Below are 10,715 nucleotides of genomic sequence, written 5' to 3'. Positions count from 1 at the left end.
TCAGAAGTTGTGGGTTTGAATTCAATGAAAAAAATCTGGAAGTAAAAGCTAGTCTCATGGTGACCATGTGATCACTGTTGAATGTTGTAAAAACTAATCTTATCAGTAGTGTCCTTTATGAAAGTTGCTGCAGTACATCTTGTCAATGATGCTGCTGCTACTGCATGCTGGTATTGATAGGAATTAATGCTTAAGTTGGATGGGGTCCTTATCAAACAGGCTGTTTTTTTCTGGATATTGTTAAACTTCTTGAATGTTATTGGAACTGTACTCATCCAGCAAGTGGGGAGTTTTCTCTTTAAATTGTGCTGTACAGATGACAGAATTATTTTGGGGAGTTAGGAAGCAGAATGCATTATTTGGCAGGGTTGTTTGGGGAGGGGAAGCACATCCTCCTTGTACGTCTCTCCCCAACATTCAGCTCAGTGACACTGGCTTCACTGCTTCAATTTCTGGTACCTATACAATTGTAGCTACAGTATCTCTATTCTATTGGTTTATCTACCATCTCTACCTTGCCACTTCAGAAGTCCTGTAAGGATGCATTCTTTGTATCCTTCCTCCTTCCAAATGTATGTGGCAATATCGGATTGTTTATCCACCATCCAGACTTGGATGAGCTATAATTTCATCCTGCTAAATATTGGTAAAACTGGGACCAACACCAACAACTCCTACCACCAATTCCATTCACTTGCCACCAACTCCTGTCCCCTCCACACTCTTAGAAGCAGACCATTCTAATGTTAAAATCTTTAGACACCCTTGCCTAAGTTTATTCCCTTGCATCTTCATTTCCTTCAGACAAGTAATGCAAGTGGAAACTTTTTTGTCAGGCACCTTTGGTTTAACAATCGACCACCAGATCCCGCTGAAGCACACCAAGCAGCATCTCCCATTTTTGCCTTATCCCGTCATTGGCAACTTTCAGCTCTAAATGTTGCTTCTCTAAACATTTCTACTTTTACACTTTCCTGGCTTTCATTAGGATCCATAATAGAATCCTCATTCTGTTGGAGTTTCTGATCACCTTACTTGCCTGTCTTTTAATGAGGCTGCTTTAGTTTTTGGCTGTGGCTATGAGAGGAAATTTAGGATCATTTTCTACTTTAAAGGTATTCTACCATTACTAGTAGTAATACCAATAATAGTGGTTGTTTGTAGTAGATGTGTATATGTTACAATAATGAAATACTTTATTAAAGCTATGCATCAGATGATTAGCTGGACTACTTGAAGCAGAAAGTCAGGAAATAACACATGCAAAAGAGAGACTTTCCCTTACGCAGCATTGAAAATAATGAACCAGTACAAACTTTCTTAGTTAAATTTATTATTAAATAATAGCATCCAAATTCTTTGAGTGGCCTGAATGGTGTAGGAACTTTCCAGTTTATTGGCTAGACCATCCCAGGTTTGATTCTTCATCACTATTCAGTTGTTTGATGTCAACTGGAGATGTAATTTAGTAACTACAGTTGACTTTAGTAACTTTTGATTTGGAACTGAAAGAAACTCTCCCCTGGTTACCATTTAACTACTCTCATTACAGAGCGTACGTAGGCATTGTTTTAAGACATGATCAGGCTTGGTTGTGATTTTTTTGTAGTTAAGTAGCCCACCCATACTCACTATCTAGAGTCACAAATGAACAGTGACTGCTTGGGTGAAAGATTGGACATTTTCCAAAGCCCACAGATCTATACTACAAGATGAATTGGTGCACTAAGGAGCAGAGGAAAGCAAGTTGAGAAGGAAAATTTTCAGAGACCATGCATGGCTGAATAAATAATGAGTCGATAGCCGTCAGCCACTCTTACGCAGGTGCCTGTGATAGCAGACTTCTCCCCACCGCCAAGTAATTTCCCTGGGATTTTTCCTCCTCCTTCTGTTCAAACATGTAAACCTTGTTTCAATACATGCCTGAAGAATATACAGCATATTGTAAATTACTAATTGAGCCTGATAATGGAATATTACCAAAAGTAGTTTCATCTGCATCACATGCTGCATCATTAAGGAACTCCACTGTTAAATATCTGAAACGATGCCTTTCTATTCACATTTATTTTGAAGGAATTTTTATCTGCACAGCGCAAGTAACCTTTGTTAATCTACAGTCACATCGCTACATTTTGCTGTCTTGTGGTGCACATAATGAATATAATTACTCATTTTTCCCATTTTCTTTGATAATGCATGTTTTTTTTTAAGAAAAATCTGCTTTGATGATTTGTCATAGTTGTTTTTTTCCATTGTGTTCGGAATTGTGCTGTGCCATGCCTATTTCATCATAAAATGAGGATTTAAAATGGGTTTTATTTCCTTCATTATGGTCTTGAGAAGGTGATGCTGCAGGCAACAGTGAGAAGTAACCAAGCCAGGTTCCAAAACTAACCAAGCTAGATCCTGTTCTCTCAAGAGTTGCATGCAAGCACATTTTCCAGCTGAGGTCACTGGATAATTATCAGACACTGGAACCTTGAGTGGTTTTTGGCACAGTCACTCAAGCACAGACTTGGTATTTCTCAACTGAATGGGAGGTTTTCATCAGTGACGGAGTGGTCATTGGGCCAGTCCAACACACTTGCTGGTATTTTTAATTCTTTCATGGAGTGTGGCTGTTGCTGGCTAGGCAAGCATTTATTCACCATGTAATTGTCCTTGAGAAGGTGGTGGTGAGCCTGCAGCACTCCATCTGGTTTGGGTACACCCACAATGCTGTTGAGAGATTTTTAGGATATTGACCCACCAACAGTGTAGGATGAATGGTATCGTTCCAAATCAGGGTGATGTGAGATTTGAAGGGGAGCTTGCAACTGGTGGTCTTCCCATGTGCCTGCTGCCTTTGTCGTTCTAGATCAAGTGTGTTTCTATCATGAAATTTGCCACAGCCCCTTGGTGGGATCTGAGAGTGTGAGGACTAGTTGTAGGGTAGACGATGAGAGACCTGTAAGAGCAGATGTGGGTGGAGAACTGAGTGCAGGATGGAAGTCAGCAAGAGCAGGGAGAAGTAATTGTGGAAGGACAGATGCCTGTTAAAAGAGCAGCGCAGCTCCATGGAAACTATTGTTGCCTCCAGAATTCAGGGCCCCAAACTTTCTGTTCTCAACTTGGGAAACTGTTCTAGGTAGTAAGGGTCACTGGTTTGATAGGTGCTATTGATGGAGCCTTGGTGAGTTGCTGCAGTGCATCTTGTAGATGGTACACACTGCTGCAACTCTGCATCAGTGATGAAGGTAATGGATGGGATGCTAATCAAGCCGGCTGTTTCACGGTGTTGTTGGTGAGCGCCCAAAAATAGATTAACCTCTTCCTTTTCCCTATGCATAGAAACAGCCTATGGGAGGAAAATAATGTGAAAAAAGAGATAAATATGTGGAAATAAAACTATTGAAATTGAATTAAATCCAAGTAGGTTAAGAGAAGACATGACATTGAGCAAACTAAACCAGGATGATCCCTGTTGCTCAGCCATAATGCTTACAGCAGGACAAGATAATACTGGCTGATTTCAGGCTTGCTTCATTCTGGCATGGCCAACCTTGCCACATCGTTATCCATTCCCAAGTAACCATGTTATCCCTGAGCATGATGAACAATTCTGCCAATTCCCAAAGCCTATCAGGAAAGCTCTAGGACACCACTGTGATTGGAGCAGTGCAGCCTATCATGATCGGCCTTTCTTCTACACATAGATACATTTGCTACTGACAGAAACATGACCAATTTATTGTATATCCATGCCCTCTGCCACTTATTGTAGAGGTCAGCCACTGTCTGCAAAAAGAAATACCTGCCAGCAGCTAACCTACTCCTATGCTTTCATAACTTCTAATTATATCCCTTGCTTCACCCTCATCTATCAAGCTTAATTGGCCTATTCACTTACAGCAAATCTAATCCTTTCATTATTTAAAAGACCCTAATAATATCTCTTCAAAGTCTACATTTTTCTGAAGTATAAAGCCCCAGCTCTCTTGTCAGTCCTGGTAACTGAAGGCCCTTTAAAATGTAATCTAGTGACCTTCCCCTGAACCTCTTCTGGACCAGACGTATTTTCCATTACAATAGTATTAAAATACATTTAATATATTCATAAAGTACTTGGTTTCGTGTTACATTAAAACCCTGAATTTTACAGGTCAGTTAAATTTATAAATGTAAATATCCACTAGCCAAGGTGATGGTGAATGCTGTCATGTTTCAAATGTAATCATGTTTCAAAAGAACAGCTATTATATTTGTGTGTTCTTTCCTTTCTAACTGTGATAGTCATGATCCGTATTATTACTTTTGGTTGAATTATTATCATTTTAGCTCATCTAGTTTCTGATAAGATAATTTCTAACTGTTGTGCATTAATGGCTTGAAGTTTACAGAGTGAAAAACAACCAGTTCTCCTTCTGAAATTTAGACTGTTCCAGGTATTTTTGCCAGTAATGTTGGTCAATTCTCCCCCAGTTTAGCTTTCTGTTCATTGCTGAAGGTTATTTTGTAATGTATAGTGCGTGTAATTTGTATCCATAATGTTGGTGCCAATAGGCATGCCTTAACTTTTCAACAGGTATCAGATGATATGCTAGTATTTATTTGACTGCCAACTGGAAGAGACTTCAAGGCACTAGAATGTCATGCAGCTATCTTAAATGCAGTGTTTTGAGATGGGCAGAATGAATGATTGGTTACACCCATTCCAGGTGGAAGCTTTGTATTACCTAAGTAGCTGAAACCTATGGCCAAAAAACTGTATTAGGAGCCCGTCACACCCTTGATATTAGTGATAAACTGAAACCCCCAGCCCGGGAGCATTCCTTTTATAACTTGAGCCATTTATGCAGCATGCATTATTTGCAAGAATATGAATTAAATACTAACCTCTACTTTCATTTTCACCTGAGAAACATTCTACAAGACAGTTCAGATTGTCCAACCCAGAACCCCATAGTAGACTATTAGATCCCTTTGTATTTGGAGAGTTTGCTAAATAAACCAGACTCTAGCTGTCAAGTGCAGTCATTTCTATAGGAAATTCTGTTGGTGATTTAATTGCACTTCAGTGAACCAGCCAGTTTCTTGCCTGGCAACTATGTTGACTTATTTGTACTGGGCAAGAAATATGTATATCTACTGGATAGCCATGTCTTTTTAGAGTGTAAATGTTAATTGAAGAGGCTGGGGCATAGGGCAGCTGACACTTGACTTTGCCTTCTTTAGTCCATCTGAAGCTTTGATCAAGCTACATCTTCCTCTGTTGCTGGTCCCCAGAGACACACTCAGGGTCATGGCCTGCAGCCTAGTCAAGAGGCATTAGCCTACTGGCTTAAATATTTGAAGCTCTTAGGTTAGCAGGGGGCCTTCACTTCATGCACTCCACATTTCCCATATAACCCAAAGCAGACTAAACAAAAGTGGTGTGAAATCCAATGGCTGGATGCAGCTAAAGTAATATGTTGAAACTGTCCTCCATTCATTTAATACTGTGTGTTTGTTTCCTGGATTTACACCCTTTTTGGTCTTTGGGATCATGGAAACCTTTGAAAAAGGGATTGCAGAGCAGTGGCCTGTGATTAAAACCTAGTGTTTTTCTCCATGCTGCTCTTGTGCAGCAGTGTCACACATGGTAGCATTTAGGAGCCCCTTCACAGCTGAAGTGTTTCAAACACTAATGAATGGAAGCTTGGTCATATAATGCAGACAAGCTTTAAGGCATGCTTTACTGAATGGTGTACTGTAGTGGCCTGGGAAAGGAAGAGAGTTATAAATTGTGTCAGCTAGCAGCCCAGACAAAATGAAGCCATGTGGAAAATCAAATCTATTTAACTATGAAACTGTTGCAGCCATTTTAAGGTGGTCATCTTTGGCAGTTCTCAGTTTATGAGGTGACAAATGTTAAACCACATAATACAGTCTTTTGCTTTACTTTTTTTTAGGAGCAAATAAAAGTAAAGTACTTAGCTGTTTTGGAAACATGGTTATTTTAGGGCGGGTGGAGGGGCTTGGGTAAATGTTGAGTGCTTGCTAGATTTAATGTTGCAAATATTTGATAAATGTATTCAATAATTTATAATGTCCAGTTATATGAATACCTATTTTCAGCAAAAATTGAAGGCTTTTAAGCTGGACAGACGTGGTGATGACATCAGTTGTAGAAAATTTATTGTGGTTTAACTGGAATTTAATCAATGCACTTTCTCTCATGTCTGTGGTTAAGCATGTCCAGTTTTAGGCCTCCCGAAATACACAGCAATTAAAAAAAACAACAGCATTATTTGTCGAACTAGTCATTGTGGAAAGGGAGGGCATGACAATATTATTTGAAGAAGCTGTCTGACATAATACAAATTTGTTTTTGTTTGCAGGAAGAGGGTGAAGGGACATCCTCACAAGAATCCACGGAGGAAGATTAAGAAACCACACTATTTTACTTCTACCTCATTCAGCAGTTGGGTCTTTTGAAGGGAGAAGACACTACCTTGACCACTTTTTTTTTTCCCAGTTAACATTGGTCTGTCCACTTTATTCTGGGGAGAAACGCATCCTCTGAAAGACTTTTTACTATCCACCTTTTTGTAATCCCTTCACAGTCCCAGGTTTAATGATGATAAAAACTGCTGTAACACAGGGGACACAGATTATTGATACAACGTTTAATTACCATTTTTCTTTTTTAATTCTTAACATACTTATAGTTTATTGAGCTGCTAAGTAAGGGTGAGTGGGTCAAAAAAGAGAGTTTTATTTTTCACTGCAATGCACAAAATAATGCAAGAGGAAAACATCAGATACATTGCACATAATATGGGCATTTTATGAGAAGCAGCTTTTCTGTTTAAAAATGAATGAGCTTTAACAGCACCAACACCCACCCCTTGACTTAGTATACAGCCTGGATAGAACACCAAAGATGAGGGCTAGGCACTGCTCTTCTAGAAACCTTTTAGTAGACTTCTTCTTTTTTGTTAAATTGATTTTCACTTACTCTTAATTTCAAGAAGACTCCTAGGGCTGATTTTTTTTTAAAATATATATTTAATTCTGCTGTTAACTCAACACCTAAAAAAATATATTCATTAACTGAAGGGAAGGATGAAAGATTGACATTTTATTTTACAGGTCCGTAGGGATACAAACAGAAATCAAGAAATTCCACTTCAGTGTAAGTCACTGAAACTTGGAAAGGGAACTGATTTTCCTCATCAGTCAGCCAATAAGAACCACATATAAAGGTGACTTCACCTCTGATGCACTGCCATGTGGATGGATCGAGCAAACTCATTTCTTGATTTTTGGGAACACACGCTGTGTAACTGATCTTCAAATCATTCCTCCTCCATCCAATCAATCCATATGAATACTCAGTTAAACCAGCACTTTTAGTGACAGTTGCAATATTACCCCATTATCTGTAACTACCTCTGATTAAATCAATTAGTTTGACAGTCTCTCGGGTGCATGCTGCTATACACATACAATGCAGGATAATTTTTTTCGGTTGAATGGACGGTTAAACACTGATACCTGAATTTAGTTTAAATTCATTTTACTTTTTACAGTCTAAATATTGAAAGAGGAGACAAGAATACCTGATAGCATTTCTATATTGCCATATAATTGAATTTTACAAGTTATTCAATCCCAGTTTGTACAACTCATTTTCTGTACATACTTTTAACTTGAATGCAATTTTCTTTTTTACTGAATTACTCAATGATTTTAACAGATTTTTTCTTATGTTACAATTAATAACGTGGAAATGTTTCTATTGCTTTGACTTTTCATTTTTGTCAGTAATGTTTGAAATTTAACTGTCCAGGTTTGTACCTCAAATGAATTCAAGGAAAATGGATTAATCAATTGACCAAAACCTACCTCCTGACATTAAAAAAGAAATGAACTTGTTACTATCAACATCACTTTTAAAATATTATTAAAATTTTAGGACTGCAACTAATCCCTAATCAAAGTATTTTTGTAAAAAAAAAACGAAAAAAAAAACCTTGGATACAAAAGCATTTTAAATTACTTTCTATTCTGAAACCTTCAAAGCAAACTTGAAGCTTTGTAAGTAGGAAGCAACAAGCTCAGTTTTTTGTATAATTCAATCAAGAATAAGTGTTTAAATTAGTAGATTGTAAGAAACATACTTGATTCATATTTTCATGTATTTTACACAAATGTGATTTTTCTCTTTTTCATTTTGTAATGTTTCAACCAGATGTATTTTTAAAATGCTTCTTATGTAGAGTTTTATCTTGCTTTCTGCTTGTCAATATTGCTACTTTTAACATTTATTAGGCCAGGGAGATGGGGAGGGTGTAGTTTCTCAGGAGAATCTCTGACAGTAAGGCTTTAGTGTTGAGCCAAAGTACAACCAAAGCTGATTCCTTCTGGCTTCCATCAGAATTTGTAAAACCTTGACATACTCTCAGCTGCCTCTTCAGACAATATGGTGCATATCCATCTGTACATTGAAAGCTGAGGTACTAACCAGTTGCATTTTTGCCAAATTTGCTTTTTCAATTGTATCTTCCAACAAAGACTGCCTTATGTTTTATTTTTAAAAAAATACATATTGTGATTTGTTTAAAATATCATTCCATGAATTTTGATTTAAGAGAACCTTCTGAAATTTGTTTTGGTCTAATGCATGTTAAGGAAGCCTTTGGTTACTTGTTGGACATTTCACTTTGCAAAGCCTCTCAAATGATGATGTTTATCATGTATTTCTCTGTACGTTGAACAATCAATTACACACTACTACCTCTTGGGGCCTACTGTTACCTCAATTTCAAGCTGAAAACCTGTTCAATTGTTTATGGCCAGTAGACCAGAGTGAGCATCATAAATTTTTTTATACATAGTTTATTTTTTTGGGAGATAAATTTTATATGACTGTTCTCTCCTGACTGGTCACCTCAAAATAAGACTGGACATTTAACTATTCCGCTATTTTACAAATTGTAGTCTTGGTTTGCAGGGAGAGTCGGAAAACGTAAGACGACAAATCCTACTCTCCGTGTACCATGAATGTCTAACTTTATTGCTTTGCTATTCACTTAGCGAAACTGTCTGATTGTACTTGGAAATGCTTGCTTGCTGAAAAGGTTCCTTTCATGGATTATCACTGTCTGTTCAGCACAAATAAATGTAAGAACCTCTGTGATCCCCATGTTGATTCTTAGACTTTGTCATTTTAATACTGGCAAAACAATTTGGCTGTGTGAACAAAATCTCTGAGCCCTCTACCTTAGTGTTTTCTTCTCAGACTAGTGGAAGTAGCACTTACAACATGTTTTAAACTGAAATGAGTCCTGTGTATTTAAAGATTTTGAACATAATCTCCCTTAGTTTCATGAACTCAAGACTCAATCAGTGTTACAGTACATTAAGGCTGATTTATAGTCGGAGCTATCAGTAAATGATTCAATGTAACAAAATTTTAATCTTTTACAAGGGGAGGTTACAATAAAAATGTATATACTATCTTACATATTAAAGAACTCATATTCATGTTACTTCATATATTAAAGCATTGGCATGTGGTTAGGAAGTCTGTTAAATGTAAAGCTGCCATCTTAAAATGGAGAATGGATGGAAAAATAAGGCAATCTTCTCACTCCTGATCACTGTTAAACGTGCAGACATTAGGTGTTGCATGAGGAGAGGATCACATTCAACTGCGGTGCCTTGGCAGTCAAATTGCCAGTCCACATTCACTGCTGAGTTTCTAACATTGTGACAGATCAGATCCCGGATCTGGATTGATAGATTCCAGAATGCTTTGATTTGGCTTTAGCAATAAAAAAAGGCTTTCACAAAAGAAATGAAGATTAAATAAAATAAAGCCGAACTGATTATAGTTTAGAGATTTTGAAACATTGTAAAATCTAATCCATTTATCTCAAAGGATGTACAGTACTCATTAGAGGGAATCCCTTTTGTTTATACCTCGATAGATTTAACTGTGACTTCAACTTGCATTCTAGAAAATCTGATGGCCTTTTGATGGTGTTTTCATACACCTGAGTTTAAATATTCTCAGCTTCAGGTAACCTCTTCAGGCTGTTATTCACGCGCTTCTAGTCTAGAGCTACTACTAACACTGTGCTGTAAGGTAATCTATTTTAACTATGTTCTCCCTTTCTCAGGAGCACTGCTTTAGACATCTGTCTTCATCCAAGGACTTCTGCAGAATGACCCCAAACTGAAACTAAAGAAAATGCCTTACTTTGCAGCTGTGGCTGTTTCCCTGAGCTTAAAAAGAACCAAGTCTGGAAATTTCTAAGAGAAACCCTGATGCACTGTTGTTTACCTTGCTCAGCCATAAACACTCCTGATGAACACACAAACTCCTTTGTTCTGGAAACTACCTCCCAATCAAGTTAAAGAGTCACAGCATGGAAACAGACCCTTCGGTTCAACTTGGTCATGCCAACCAGATTTCCTAAACTGATCTAGTCTCATTTGCCAGTATTTGGCCCATATCCCTCTAAACCCTTCCTATCCATGTGCCAATCCAGATGCCTTTTAAATGCAGCATGGCTGCAGAGGTACTCCCAAGTTAATTATTACGCCCCTCATACACACACAAAAACTCTCACATCGTTAATTCAAAATTCAGCTATCTAGACATAAGAATAAATTATATTAAAATATGTACAAATCTCACATCCTGCAACACAACCTGAAGAAGTGCTTCTGAAGGAGGTTGT

General features: G+C 37.7%; 1 protein-coding gene across 1 annotated transcript in view; it reads left to right on the top strand.

Annotated features, from left to right (window-relative positions):
• hmga2 (high mobility group AT-hook 2) overlaps window positions 1–9,166 on the top strand; it is a 137,554-nt gene extending 128,388 nt beyond the window's left edge. Inside the window, exon 5 of the mRNA XM_020528333.2 lies at window positions 6,363–9,166. Within this exon, the coding sequence (XP_020383922.1) occupies window positions 6,363–6,410 (48 nt within the window). The 3' untranslated portion in view covers window positions 6,411–9,166. The remainder of the gene's footprint in view (window positions 1–6,362) is intronic.
• Window positions 9,167–10,715: the final 1,549 nt, after the last annotated feature.

The sequence above is a fragment of the Rhincodon typus genome, chromosome 18 (assembly GCF_021869965.1).
Source record: "Rhincodon typus isolate 14 chromosome 18, sRhiTyp1.1, whole genome shotgun sequence".
Lineage (NCBI taxonomy): Eukaryota > Metazoa > Chordata > Chondrichthyes > Orectolobiformes > Rhincodontidae > Rhincodon > Rhincodon typus.
The sequence above is the reverse complement of the archived record's forward strand: the minus strand, read 5'-3'. Positions and strand labels throughout refer to the sequence as shown.